The sequence below is a fragment of the Chamaea fasciata genome, unplaced genomic scaffold (assembly GCF_029207755.1).
Source record: "Chamaea fasciata isolate MVZ Bird 193981 ecotype frontalis unplaced genomic scaffold, bChaFas1.0.hap1 SCAF_16, whole genome shotgun sequence".
Classification (NCBI taxonomy): domain Eukaryota; kingdom Metazoa; phylum Chordata; class Aves; order Passeriformes; family Sylviidae; genus Chamaea; species Chamaea fasciata.
In genome coordinates this window covers 2,690,937-2,705,145 of record NW_027094101.1, presented here as the reverse complement: position 1 = coordinate 2,705,145, position 14,209 = coordinate 2,690,937, and the positions used below count along the sequence as shown (strand labels likewise).

General features: G+C 44.6%; 1 protein-coding gene across 1 annotated transcript in view; it reads right to left on the bottom strand.

Annotated features, from left to right (window-relative positions):
• The window catches only part of XYLT1 (xylosyltransferase 1), a 177,770-nt gene that overhangs the window by 81,395 nt on the left and 82,166 nt on the right, over positions 1 to 14,209 (bottom strand). Inside the window, exon 2 of the mRNA XM_066197743.1 lies at positions 9,933 to 10,458. Coding sequence (XP_066053840.1) covers positions 9,933 to 10,458 — 526 coding nt within the window. The remainder of the gene's footprint in view (positions 1 to 9,932; positions 10,459 to 14,209) is intronic.

Genomic DNA, 14,209 nt, shown 5'->3' with positions numbered 1-14,209 from the left:
CAGTCCCATCCAAAAGAGAAAGTACAAATGGGTAAAACATATATTGCAGTAAATTTCTCCTTTGAACTTCCCTTTTTCCTCTCTGCTATTCAGTAAATTGCCCAGAATGAATCACAACCCAGAAATAGATGAAGAACATGAAAATGTATGGTTCTGTTTAGTCATACTACTGTCGAGCTCCCCACTATTATGCAGCACAGTAACACACACGGAGCTTTCAGTCTGAGAGTAGCAGGGTTTGCAATGCTCCACTGCACAGCAATATCCATCAGCTGGCTGGAAGCCTTCATTTGCAATTAAAACCACAGGTGAGTAAGCAGCCAGACTGCTTAAGCTGCTGTTTACAGCCAGTCACCAACAAAGGTGCATTCTCACCAGCAAAGTATTTCTCTTGCAACTTTTAATGAGTTACAGAAATTAATCAAGACTTCAACAAAACACTTCCATTAGTATGGGCAAGGAAGTCTCCACAAAAGAGACACAATCACCTTGCAACAAAGATACAAGCCATGATATTCTAGTTACACCGAGGGCTGCCCCGAACTTCAGCTGAGCAGGGAGGTTTGCAATGAGATTTGTAGAAAAAAATCCTTTTGACTGACAGCTCTTTTTTGTGGCGCTCTCTGACAGGACCTACAATCGTTGCAGATTCTTGGGGCAGGTTTAGGTTGGATATTAGGAAAAGGTTCTTTACCCAGAGGGTGGTTGGGCATGGACCAGGCTCCCCAGGGAGGCGGTCAGGGCTCCAAGCTCAGGGAGTGTTTGGACAATGCTCTCAGGCACAGGGTTCTGCTTTGAAAGGCAACAAGCAATTCAGGCCCTCAGAAGAAATCTGCTGAATTTCACCATTTGAAAGCACATACAATTGCTATGCAAATTATTTTCCAGGAACCAGAGAGTTATTAGACAATGATTATCCTGCAGTGTAATTTTGCTTTTTGGCTTAAATCTTCCACCATTTTTACAGTACCATCTGCGGATGAGGACAAATGGGTGAGCACTGAACACAAGAGATGGTAGAGATCATTCGGCTTGCAGCAAGCCCTAGAAGAAAGGACTGAAAAATTCCTTGGCCTCCCAGGGGGCTGGTGAGAAAGCTAGAGAGGAAAAATGATGGACTTTTGCCATGGGCCTTTCAGTAGGGCCAGGACTTTAAACCAATATCTTATTTTATAGTAAAACTGTAAAATGCTTCGGACTTTACTGTGCATTCAACTGAGCCTGTTGGCGACAGCCGTAGGGACTGGGAGATGGGAGTGCTCTGTTCCTCCTCACAAAGGTGCCAATCAGGAGTAACTTATTTGACACAACTTAGTGATAAATCAGTGATATTAAAAGAGTGTGAGCAGTGAATCAGGGCTATTCACTTCTAACATGCTCTCAGACTACCAAAGACAAGCATTTACTTGGAAGACTAAATATACAATGAGCAATTTCAAAATCTTTTTCAAGGTTGCTCAGCTACAGATTCTTGTCATTCAGTTTTTCAATGGAAGTCATGATTACCCACGGCGAAAAAAGATGGATGTTTTAAAACTACCTTCTGCATGAGAAACATTTGCAACAGAAACAAATTATGGTTTGGAATCTTAAAATGGCAATAATGTCCTGTAAGATTGGCTTCATGCCTAGATTGCTGGCATTTTAATTCAGAGTTAGATCTCTTAAACAACTCTTCCTCATTTCCAGGGGAAGCCATTACAAACCAGTGATCTCATAAAGCTCAGTGACTGCCGAAATACATCAGAGAAATGTACCCGTACAAAAACCTTCCTGAAACAGGGTGCATTCCCTTTAATTATATTTTTAATACTGTAAAAAACTCTGTATATATTTAAGGCATTGTTTCAAGAAGCCAAAAAAGAGGGAAATTCTTCACCTCGGCTCAGGAGGAAGAAATTAAATGTCAATACTTGCCCCCCCCCCAATTATTTTAAAAGTAATACACTCAGTGCCACTGGCTTCAAATTAAACTGTGGCAGCCTCAAGCTGCAGCTAGCACGGCATTTCTGGAACATAACCCTTCCCCATTCTCAAAATAATAGTTCATCAGCTGCAGATTCCCGTGAGTATTTGCCAAGTACTGGTACTTGGAGAAGCGCAGTGGTCAGGAAGACAGAGGTGAATCTGTGCTCCTTTGTCCTTGGTGGCATTTTAGGCTTAAAACAAAACACAAATCGAAAAGCCGCCTGCTTACAATTAGTATGTCACACTGACACCCTAACACAGTTTTGTTATGGTTGCAATGTCGAATTAGGAAAGAATAACATTGAAGCCTGTGCAGCCTTAACTCAAGCACAGTCCAGGACGAATGTACACAGCCGCTTGCTTAGCATTGAATAAAATTAAGATAATTAGATGCCATGTTTCCTCTTCAGGGTCTGTCTACTAAAATCATCATAATGAGTCCGCTCTAGAGGTCCAACAATCATTTTATATGAAAAATATTCTGTATGAAAAAGAGTAGGACTCAAGTTTTCCTTGTACAGGGGGAGGCTGTGTTTGGTGCTCTTGTTTTGGGTCGGGTTTCTTGGTCCATCTGATTCTTCTCCCCACTCCCCCCAGCTCGTATCTTCGTACCAACAATTTTCTTTAGCCACAGTTGTATTTGACTTTCCCCACCAACGCTCTCTCCACACATTTCAGGATCACTGGGAAGCATTAACAACCACTTAAGTACTTTTCTTTCATCTCTGTACATGCAGAGTAATCTTTATCAAAATATTCACTGAGCTTCTGCTACCCTCATGCTCTCCTCCCAGGAGGTTTGCAGCAAGGACACACTCAGCCATTATCCTCTCCCACGCTTGCTCACGCTCCCCCTTTAATTCTCCATAAAATGATAACATTTTCCAAAACAGGCTTGGTGAGAACAAGGACTGCTGACCATAAATTTTCCATCCCTTCTGCCCCCCCACTCCTTGTATCATGTATTGCTCCCAGCATTTCCTTGAGATGATTTCTGCAAGCCTGCTCTTGGGGACCAATGCTGCAGCCTCCAGACCCACAGGTGATCAGACAGGCCTGACACGGAGAAACGTGACCAGACAGTAGCATCACAAGAAAAAACAAGAGGAACATCAGGCTGATTTCCTTCTCCCACTTCTAAACTTGCAGATGATCTAGACAGGAGCTATCTGTATTTCAATGAAATGATTAATTAGCTCAGACACCCAACAGTTTTCCCCTCACTGAATTTCTTCTAAAACCAAAGCTGTCTATGCAAGACAGCGCTGACAGAGCCAGGCTGTGCTCATCACAGCCTTATTTTTGGAGGACGAATCCCTCAGCTCTGCAATGCCACAATCTGACACATCCCTGAGAAACAGCAGACGGCTGTTTTCTACAGGGCAGCTGTCCCCAGAGGTACAAGGAGATGGCCAAAGTGCCATCCTAGTTTGGGATGCCACAAGAACATTCCTAGCAATTCCAGTTCCCTTACAAGATGTACACATATCTTCCTTCTGTAAAGAAACTTGTCCACTTTCTGACCTACTGGGCAGATCTAGTTTCTAGGGATAATTCATTCATCTGGCCCTCTGCACAGGGAACAAATCAGCTGTGAGCAGGGGGAAGTGTTTTGTCAGCTCTCACACCAGCATTACCCCATCAGTCCCTTCAAATGACCAGAGTCACCAACAGCAAGGGGCTGTCTGCACCTCCAGACTGCTGACAGGGGTTCATGTGTCCTTTGAGTTTGGGCACTGACATGCATTTCCATCACTTACATGAGAGACTGCACTCCTCATCCACCCAGTGAGGTAGAGCCCATCTTCAGCCAGAGCAGCAAAGTATCTTTTCATGCCTTACATCCCGGTTTTAACTGTCCAAACTTGTACATGTGCCCATAATAAAAGTTCACCTGAGAATCACCGGCAACCTACAACGTTCCTGAGATCTCGTTTTTCTCCTGGCAGTGCCACAGCTTCCCTGATTTTATTAGAGCTGGTTCTGCTTCACACATGTAAGGAGAGAGACACATCACCTATTTCATAAATTCCTTTTGCCTGAAATGCAAGTACTGAATCTTGAAACAGCCCTTTACAATGAAAGCAGTGCTGGAAACATGGTTTCCAGAAGAGAGCACAATCTCTGTACATGGTGTAATTACATCTCAGCGTTCTGCAGAATACCAGTGCATGGCTTAAATGCTATTAATTGTAAGCAGTTTTGTTCCACAGGATGTTGTTTGCTGATAACTACTCAATTAGGGTTATTTTGCAATTAGTCTACTCACAGTAAATTTACTGCAACCAGAGTCATCTGTGGTGCAGCAAATTAAAATGCTGTCTGGGCTGCATGTGCAGTGGCTCTTACATGCTCCTTAAACCGTGTATAGCTCACCACAGCGATTCTGTCACACTAACAGATTAACACACAGGAAAGCAGCAGCAGCAGCAGCCAATGTCATTTGGAATCCTGAAACCAGCAGAAAAAAAGACAAATCTGGGGTTCAGTGATCTGTAGATCAAACCAAGTGAGTCCAAAAATGCACTGCCAAAACCTTAAAAGCTAAACAAACCGCGCATTTATATGTCACTGTGTGCACACACGTGCATATTGAGCAGGTGAAATCCTCAATTTGCTTCATTACAGCTCCACTCTTAAAATTCTGTGGAGGATGCTCTCATTTCCATGCCTTGAAGAACAGCTCTGCTCCACCCCACCAGAATTTGGCATCCTGTGGCTTATCCTCTCCCTCCCTGCAGTCACACCTCTTTCTGCTGTGCGCTTTGAAGCCATCAGATAAAAACATTATGGACATTCAGATTGCTATTACCTGTGTGTTGTTCCGTAAGCAGAGCTCCAGAGCCGCCTTGTCTCAGTCTGAAAACAAAAAGGTTGTATTTTCTAAAATAAAATGGAAAATTTTCTTCCCAGCAGCCTCTAAGAAGCTGAAGGCATTTGCTTCAGTGTGCCAGAGCAGCATTATCAATAAGCAACCAGGGAGAAGGCAGTCTGATCTGCAAAAAAACCCTTTCAGTGCTGATAAATTATTTGGAGTGAGGGAAGCTTGATTATTTTCCTACCTCATTGTAAGTTGGGTTTACCCCACAGGGATGAAGGTAGCAGAAAACCTGTTTGATTTAAAAGCTGAGAAAAGACAACAGACACACCCACAGGAAACAAACCAGGATCACTTGAGGCTCTCTGCTTTCCTTGGGACTTTTCATTTGCTAGAACTCCACCTTAGAAAACGCTTCTCAAAAAACTCTGCTATGTACTTTGGTCTATCTAGGGCCACAGATCTGGGTCAAGAATGAAGCCAGTTGGGTAATTAATGACAAGGATTAGACCAGAGTCTCCCCTGGGGATATGGCAGGTGAGAGAAGCTGGCCCAGAGGAGGCCTGGTGCAGACACCCCCTGGGACTGTGCCCGTGATGACTCCTGACCTGGAGGCAGTGACCAAGCAGGAATTGTGCTCTGTGTCCATGGAGCAACCCTGCAAGGTAAGGGGTGCAGAGCTACAAACTACCATGATCCACATGGAAGTGAAAAACAGAGAACTTGGGGACTGAATCCTGTGCTCCTGTCCACAGCAATAATGGATTCTGCAGGGGGTAACGTGGCACAGATTAGGTCACTTGTGATTTGTCCAAGGGGATTTTATCTGCGTACAGAGTGATGGGTATTTTAGAGACCAGAATTCTCATTTAAACTTCTGCTTCTTCCCAGTACCTCTGCACAAGAGGAGGACCATGCATGATGATGGACAAAGAACTGAGGCAGCTGGTTCACATCCACCAACAGCTTTGGTGAGCAGAAGAGAGTCTGGCACACCAGGAGAGTCAGTGTCTGTAGTCTGGCCTGTACAGGACCAAGCCAGAGATGGCCCCAGCAAGGGAACATCTGCCACTCAGTCCACAGATTGTTGATCTCTGTACCACTTCTCCTGTGACAAAAGGAACTCTCCAAAGGACGTCTGTGGTATCTTCTCCTCAACCTGCACAGGACTGGATTGGCTATTTCCTCACCTAACCTTGTGCTGAACCTACACTTCCCCTTTTACGTTTGCTGAATGTGTTTTCCCCGAGACACACTTCTACAAAGGCCGAACATTCCCTTCTGAGTGAAGGGAGACCTGCAAGCTGCCCATTGCCCTGCTCTCACCTGTGACTGGGCAGGGCTGCACCTGGAGCCTTTGACACCAATCTCCTGGGCCCTAGCATTTGTGCCGTGTTTTTAGGATCACCTTGCAGGGAAATGCCAGCTCACCTGCTCTGCAAGTCAGGTGAGTGGTGAAGGTGTCATGTCCTGCTCCGCTGCTTCAGCAGCAATGCCCTTAGAGGGACTGCAGCCCTCACGGAAATAACACCTGCACCAGCTAGGGGACATCATGCTCTTGATTTAACAATCCTTTCCTTTACCACTGAAGATCCTACAATCGAATTCCTCTGCCTGTTGCCTTTGGAAACAATAAAACACTTTAAGCAGAAACAGCTTGTATGATCCTGCTCTCGGTGATAACCACTGAAGTGAGTGTATCACTTCACATTTATGACAATCCAGCTGGATGGAGTCCTGCCCATGATTGATAGCTACACTTAGCAGCGTCATGGTTTTGATCAGCTGAGACAAGATCCAAGGGGATTAAACGCTGGATGACATCTCAATGGAAACCACAGCACTGGGAACACGTTTATATGTTGGGATAATGGATGAATGTGCTGCTCCAACGCATAAATATTTATACTTCACAGTTTTGCTGAAAACAGACAGGAAACCTTTGTTCAAACCAAACTGACGGGAACAACACTCACACGCTGAATACAGACTCAGACCCCAGATGTCTGACTCCTGCTGAAAAACACCAGACCACTTTCTGGATATATGAAGTGCCAAGGCCTCTACCCACATCTCCCCCTGCCAGCAATCCTACCAATGGAGTGTCTTACATCCCCAAAAGCCGATGTCCAGCACTTCACAAACATCTCCTATAACCAAGCTCAACTCCTCTCAAGGACCAACAGAGTTGATGAAGTCACCTTTCATGAGGGATGGAGTCTCTCTGTGAGTAAAGAACAGCAGTATTCATGTTCTACGGTGGGAGGAGAGATATGGGACCACAACGCGCTGAAACTCAGACAATGTGTCTTTAACAACTTATTTTATCTTATTTTATCTATAAAATTCAAGGGATCTACCAAATTATATACATACAAGGCCTTCCAGTAGGCACTGGGTGCTTTCAGTTTTGGGGTTCCCCCATGTCCGTCTTGACAGTTCAAACATTTGGGAAATGACTTCAAGGTCTGGATCTCTTCCATAGGTTTGGTGACCCAATCTTTTTGTGCATTGGTTCTTCCGGTATTAGCAACTCATGTCCCATTCCATATGCTGCTGCATTACCACTTCCCCACAGCAAAGCTCCCAGATCTGCTCTAAAGCAACCCCGTATGGAACACAGGATGTCCAGACTTTCTGCCAAGGAAATCTGGCACTTGGAGTGGTTAACTTCAGCCGTCAGCATGGGCAGGAGGAAATAACCTTGAGGCAAAGAAAAGTCAACATTTTCCACATGTATCCATCTGGCTAGGCTAACATGTCTCTCAATTATTCTTTTTAAACAAGTGTCACCACTTTAAAAAAAAAACAAAACCTAAATGAAACTCTAGCTCAGCAAATCAAAAAAATTTTAGACACAATCTTTTTGCACCTAATTTTTTAATGTGGTATATATCCATACCACAAGAGCTTTTCCTAAATTAATCACATTTGAACATTTTCATCATTTTTCTAGTCATATTTGTAGCCCCCAGTTTTCCTGAGAATTTTACTCTGACAGTACAATGGAAGCATTTATACCAATGTGCTATGTACATATATGCTTCAAGTGTAAAATGTGACACTGCTCTGGGTTCTAAGACCACACTATTATCCTGACTGCAGGGCGTAAGAGAGAAATCCTGTATTTAGAAAAGAAGCAGTAAATATTTCATGAGAAACCTGTTTTTAAGTATGGCAGTTGTTTAAAAGTTCTGGAAAGTCTCCCTCCATCCCTGGGAGACAGATTGCCAGGCAGGGCATGAAACCACAGGTGTGTGCAAAATTGCACATTTGCAGTGTCTGCCCACACTAACGACAATGCACCTTCCAGCTCTGGCCAGGATATCACCTGCATATTTGTACATGGGATATAATTACCCACACAAGGTTTATAGCATTGATCCCATTACTAAGACATCTTCTTGATCCCAAAAGTGTAGGACAGCGTCTGCAAGGTGCTGACCTGGCCCAGCTTCCTCAGAGACCACAGCTGACTGCTCTGCCCTTAGGGAAGAAGGGGGGAGAACAAGGAAGGAATAGCAAGGACATGCTTGTCACAGTGGGTTCCACCAGTGGCACCTCAGTGGGACCTCAGCAGTGCCCAGGGGTACCCACTGCTGCTCATCCTGCTCCTGATGTCTGCTTTTGCTCAGTTTTTACTCTCTACTGTTCTCTTGTCTTCCCTTCAGCTTGTGCTGCCTTTACTGTCCCTCTTCCCTCCTTCCCACTAAACACCAAATCTTCTGCCTACTCCATTAACTCTTGGTCTCCAGTGTCTGCCCACCCAGCTTAACAATTTGGAGTATTACCATGATAAGAAAAGGAGAAAAAACACCAGAAGAGACACGGTAAAGAACCAAAACAAAACAGTCACAGATGCACTGGGGTGGGGAACGGGGGTGCTCAGACCATCCATCCTGGTGAGACCCACCATCGAAATTAAAAGCCTAAGAACCTTGTTACAGGGAGATGTGCTTTTTTGGATACATTCTCTGGGGCAGCTCCTCTTTTTCACTGTCTGCACAGGAAATTTAACCTCCCAATCTCTGTAATAGCAACACTATCCTTCTCTCTACCACACTGAAATCACCCTGCAGTAACCGCTGCGTTGTGATAGTGCAGCAAACAAGCCATTAGAGCATGTTCCCAAAGAAAGGAACTAAAAATCTCCTGGTTCCCGTGGATCCCCATGTTTCTTCTACAGTCTCAAAGCAAGACCTATTCTCTAGTTTATAAATCCCCTCTGCACTTTCAGCTTGGACAAAGACATGGCATATCCTTCTGTGCATGGGCTGGAAGTGCCAATTACAGGGTGGGGACTCCAGACTGTTTTATAAACAAATGCTGCTGTGACTAATGCTGCTCCTGATCAATACCCACTTTGATCAACTGATCGATACTTCTCTTTTTTTTAAGGCAATTTGCTCCATGGAGAGTTATAGCTGGGTGAATGGTGGCACATGAAGTACTTTTTGAAAAGTAGAAAAAGGTCAGCTCCGACATGCAAACTGACAGCAAGCCTAGAGGTAACTCATGATCTGAGGGCGTGGAGAAGCCAAAGCAACAAATCTAAGCTTGGCTTAGGCCAGGACAGGTAACTGACTCTCCAGCAGTGATTTTGAAAATAACTTTTGCTGATTCAAGAACATTAAAAATAGAAGTCAGCCACAAATTTGGATTTTCCCTGTGCTTTTGGATTTCTTTTTTTTAACTACCTGGGGTTATCAAAATGCTTAGGATTCCACTGTGACAGAAAAATAGCCATATGGCCATAACAGCAATGGACACTTATGTATTGGTTAGCATAAAGCTCCAGCATTCACAACGGCTGTTCTCTGGTTATCAAAAAGAGTAACTAGGTTTTGACTGTGCTTCTCTGTGTCTGTAGATTAATAACTACAAGAAACAGGAGTAGGAGCTGAATACCTAGATCACATTGTGCAATAAAAAACTGGTGGAAGTGAATTCTACAGGAACCCACCAAAGATCTTGTGACATCCACATAATTCCCCGTTAAAAACATCCTCAAAGCCTCCCTTGTTTTCACGGACTGCGTCCATTACACGTTCCTGCAATAAAGCCATTTTTGTCATCAGAAGGCCATTCCAATTACTCAGAACGCTTCCCCCAAGAGAGCGCGTTACTTCTCCGTGTCCCAACTTACCCTCCAGGGCACAGAAACGTGTCACCTGCTCCGGCATCAGCTTCCCCAGCTTGTGCTGGCAGTACACGTCGGCGATCTCCTGGCGACACTGCGGGGACTTGGCGCGGGACATGGCCGAGATCGCCTCCTTGCCCGTCACCTCACACTTGGGGGGTTGGTCGTATTTCACCTCAGGGGAGCTGATCTCGAGTTTTTGCAACAGATGTTGTGTGGGAAACCTGTCAACCTCCTTCAGATTGTTGCCGTGGCTGCTGTTTTTACCCAGGTGATCACTGAACTGCACCACCTCGTTGGAGTTCTTCCCCAGCAGCAAGTTCTCCTTCATCTTTTCCTCTTCCAGTTTCTTTCTCAAGTGCTCCTTTTGTTTGCTGAGGGGTTTTTTCACCAGTTCAGACTGGTGTTTTTGCCTCTGAGTCCTGGGAGCAAAGTTACTGTTATCAATAGTTTCAAAGTCCTTGGGGACCGAATTTTCGTTATTGCTGTCTGTTCGCATTTTCTCTTTCGGTCGGTGGGAAAAATAGCCATCCTATAAATGGGGAGAAAAATTACACTCATCTTACTGAAACAGTCACATCCCATGCATCACAGGCATTTCTTACATGAAAACACAGATCAATTACAATCCAACATCCTGCAGAAAATCCCTGTGTTGGGGTTTGCAGCAGACAGAAGCCGAGAGGCCTCCGGGGTGCCCAAGTCACCTGCACTGGCATCTCTTCCTCACTGGGCCAGAGTCCAAGCCCTGTCTCAGATGGAGCAGGGAGGTTTTACACAGGTTCGTGAGCAGTGATTAACCAGACACTTCACCCTGACACCATTAAATATCCATGAGAAAACAGGCACAGGTTTCAAGGCAGCAAAAGCAGGTTTCCTCCACGCTTTCCTTCACTCCTTGTGATTAACAGTTATAGCTTGGAATTCCAGAACTGCCTCCTTGCTCCGCAGAAAGCACCACCTGATTACAGCCCGAGATTTCTTTCAGTGAAGTAACTCTGCTACAAAACAAACCCCTCCCAACATTTAAAATCTATCATATAAAGGAAAAGGAATAGGCCATGTAAAACATTTGCCTGCATCAGAGGTGGGTGAGGTTGAGCTGCCTTTGCTCCAGCTGTGGCAACTTGTGGGGGACAGAATTTTTAGATATTAGATATGATTTAGATACTTCCTGTGGACATGGAAATATCTCTGTTTGCAAAAGTAACCAGTAGCAGATAAAATCAATGATGAATGGTCATTAAAACATCTGAAGACAGGAGTAAAAACATTATAGAGTTTTTGAGTCTGTCCGATTTCCTCTCCACTTGTGGAACACCTAACCAAAAATCAGAGACTGGGAAATGACAGCATCACTAATGATGACTGATGGGAGCATCCTTCAGCACCTATCAACCACATTTTGTTTTCAAAACATTTTATCAGCATGAGCTAATTGTTTCTCACACCTCTTCTGGGAGGAACTAGTTAACAGCGAGGGTTTGCAGAGAAAGGAGAGGGAGATAATGACTTATGCCAGGCCACGCAGGGAGTCAGTACCAGTTCGACCTCAGAAGCTCAGCAATGGGAAATGTTTGAATAGTTCATTCATTAGAAGAAGTTGTTCAGTGAGTGAATAAAGTGATTCTCTCTCCATGAAAATGTCTAGTTTGCAACTAGCTCGAGCTGTCAGACACAAGTGAATGCAAAGGAGATTAAAAAAAACCCAACACCAGACAGCAGCTCAAACCAAAATCCAAACACTTTTCAAGCAATCGAAATACTTATAGCTTGGAGAAAAATATTTTTTAAAAAATAAAATTCTAACATTTAACGGAAAGCACGAAATCAGTTTCTTTTCTCTGACTTACTTTAAGGTAAAGAAAAGCATTCATACAGAAACACAGGTTTCATTTAGGTAAACAAAAGACTTTCAGGATCATGAAGCCCAACCATTAATCCAGCATTTCACCACGTCCACCACTAAACCGTGTCTTCTAGTGCCACATCTACACACCTTTTAAATCCCTCCGGGGATGGTGATGCCACTCCTGTCCTGGGCAGCCTGTTCCAGTGCTTGACAACACCTCCCATGAATAAATTTTTCCTAATATCCAATGTAAAGCTTCCCTGGCACAACTTGAGGTCACTTCCTCTTGTCCTGTCATGTTACCTGGGAGGCAAGACCAACCCTGACCTGGCTGCAGATTCCACTCAGGGAGAGTAGAGAGCCATAAGGTCTCCCCTGAGCCCCCTTTGCTAAAGAATCCCCACTCCCTCCGCTGCTCCTCACAGGGCTCGTGCTCCAGCCCCTTCCCCAGATTTGGTGGCGCTTATTGAAAACCAGAGAAACAAAACAGAAGCAAAACAAAACCAAAACAATGGTTTCAAGTCAGCCTTCATTCCCGGGAATGACCAAACTAAAATTTTAAAAAATTACTTTCAGAGCCTGTCTCCCACCACTTGTCCTGTATCTTCAATGGATCTTCAAGGAAAAACACCAACTCTGCCTTTCTGTCTTCTTCAATAAACCTTTTCTAAGGTCTCTACGGCAATGCCGTGACAGGATATTTCTCCGTATCTTGGCAACATTTTCCCTCACAGGCTGACTCTTTCTAAGTGATTTTTGTCTTCAAATTAAAAAAAAAAAAAAAAATCCTAATCTGTAAAGCAAATGCATGTTGATAAAAGGGGAAGGAAGGGAGAGGAGATGCTTGCTATTGGTTCTTCAGAGTAATTCCCATTACCCACAAAGGAGACACTGGTGAGTGCAGAGCCCTGCCCACACTTTGCCCTCCTGCTCCTTCCAAACCTCTCTGGAGCACGACAAAGCACCAGAAGATGAGGTGTGGGCACGTTCTTGTTTCAAACAGCATCTGACACTGCATTTATGTGATGTTCCCATCGGAACCTTTGCTCTCCAGTTCTCCTGCACCAGCAGTGCTGGACCAGCTGTGCATCCCCCCGGGACTGCCAGAGGCTGCAGCTCCAGGCAGTGCAGCAGTGATCCCACCACGCTGGGGCAGAGCACTGAGCTGTGATGAAACCTCAGGAGAAAAAGGCAGAGCAAACGGCGGATTTATTGGTGCACGGTTCACCTCTTTAAACTATTTTCCTCCTTCAAGTGCCTTGCCCCCTCTGGGAAATGCTTCTCCAAGGCTACATGCTGGAACCTGAAAAAGCAAATGAATTCTAACTGCTTCCAAGGCAGACACCAAAGAAAGCTGGGCCACAACTCTTCCCTGCCTGCAGGGACAGTGAACAGCACAAAAACTCCCACCACACAGGACACCCAGTGTCTGCAGAGACATCTCCCTGGGAGGAGCGGGGACTAAAAATAAAGCAGGGTCTGTACAACAAGTGTAAAACCAAGAGCTATAGATACACATTGAAACATAAGGACATGTCACAAACACCCCAAGTGGAAAGCCAAATCCAGCCTCACGCAATCTGACACCCGTTGGTGCAAGTGTTAAATGCCACAAAACCCAAAATCCCCACCCACCTTTGATCTGCACTTCCCTCTCGATCCGCTTTCAGCAAAGGCAAACGTGATCTTTACAGTACAGTGATTCCAAGATAGGCTCCACACGTGAGAGCAGAACGTTCAGGTCGGCAGTGCAGAGGAAATGAAACTCAGCACTCTGAGCTTAGAGCAGCAGCAGCTGCTCTAAGCTGTGTATTCATTCGTGATGTTCAGGGGTACAAACAAAAAACAGCACATCAGGTTTTCAGCTGGCTACAGGAAGATGGGTCTTACTTGCTCTGCAATTCTTTATTTTTATAGTGCTGGATTAATTGCAGATTTTATTTGTCATGGATGTCTAAGACATTCAAGACAGGGCAGAGTCATCTCACAGAAAGATGATCTTGAAACCAGGCAATCCCAGTTCCGACAGTACCATGGGACATACATCAGCAGGTTCGCTGTCTGAATCATCATTTATATCAACTTTTATCAAGCTATTTGTTAGCAGCACCTCCTTATCCCTGTGCTTGCAAATCACTGAAAAAATGGACGGACCAAATGAGAAGTGTGAGCCTATTAATACAGCCCACATGTGTCCACAGCCAAAGATGAAAGCAGCATTTCCAAACCAACACCTAACACTGCTACTGAAAGCACCACTTTGGTCTTTGCAATAGAGCAAAAGCATAGACCAGAAGAGGCTCTATCCAAAACCAACTCATTTGAGAGGCTCCCTTACTAAATTACTCAGTATTAAAGGTGTCACACACAACATGTGCCACCCAAGAGCTCATAGTTCACCTGTGCCTTTCCTACAGTCCTAACCTCTGTC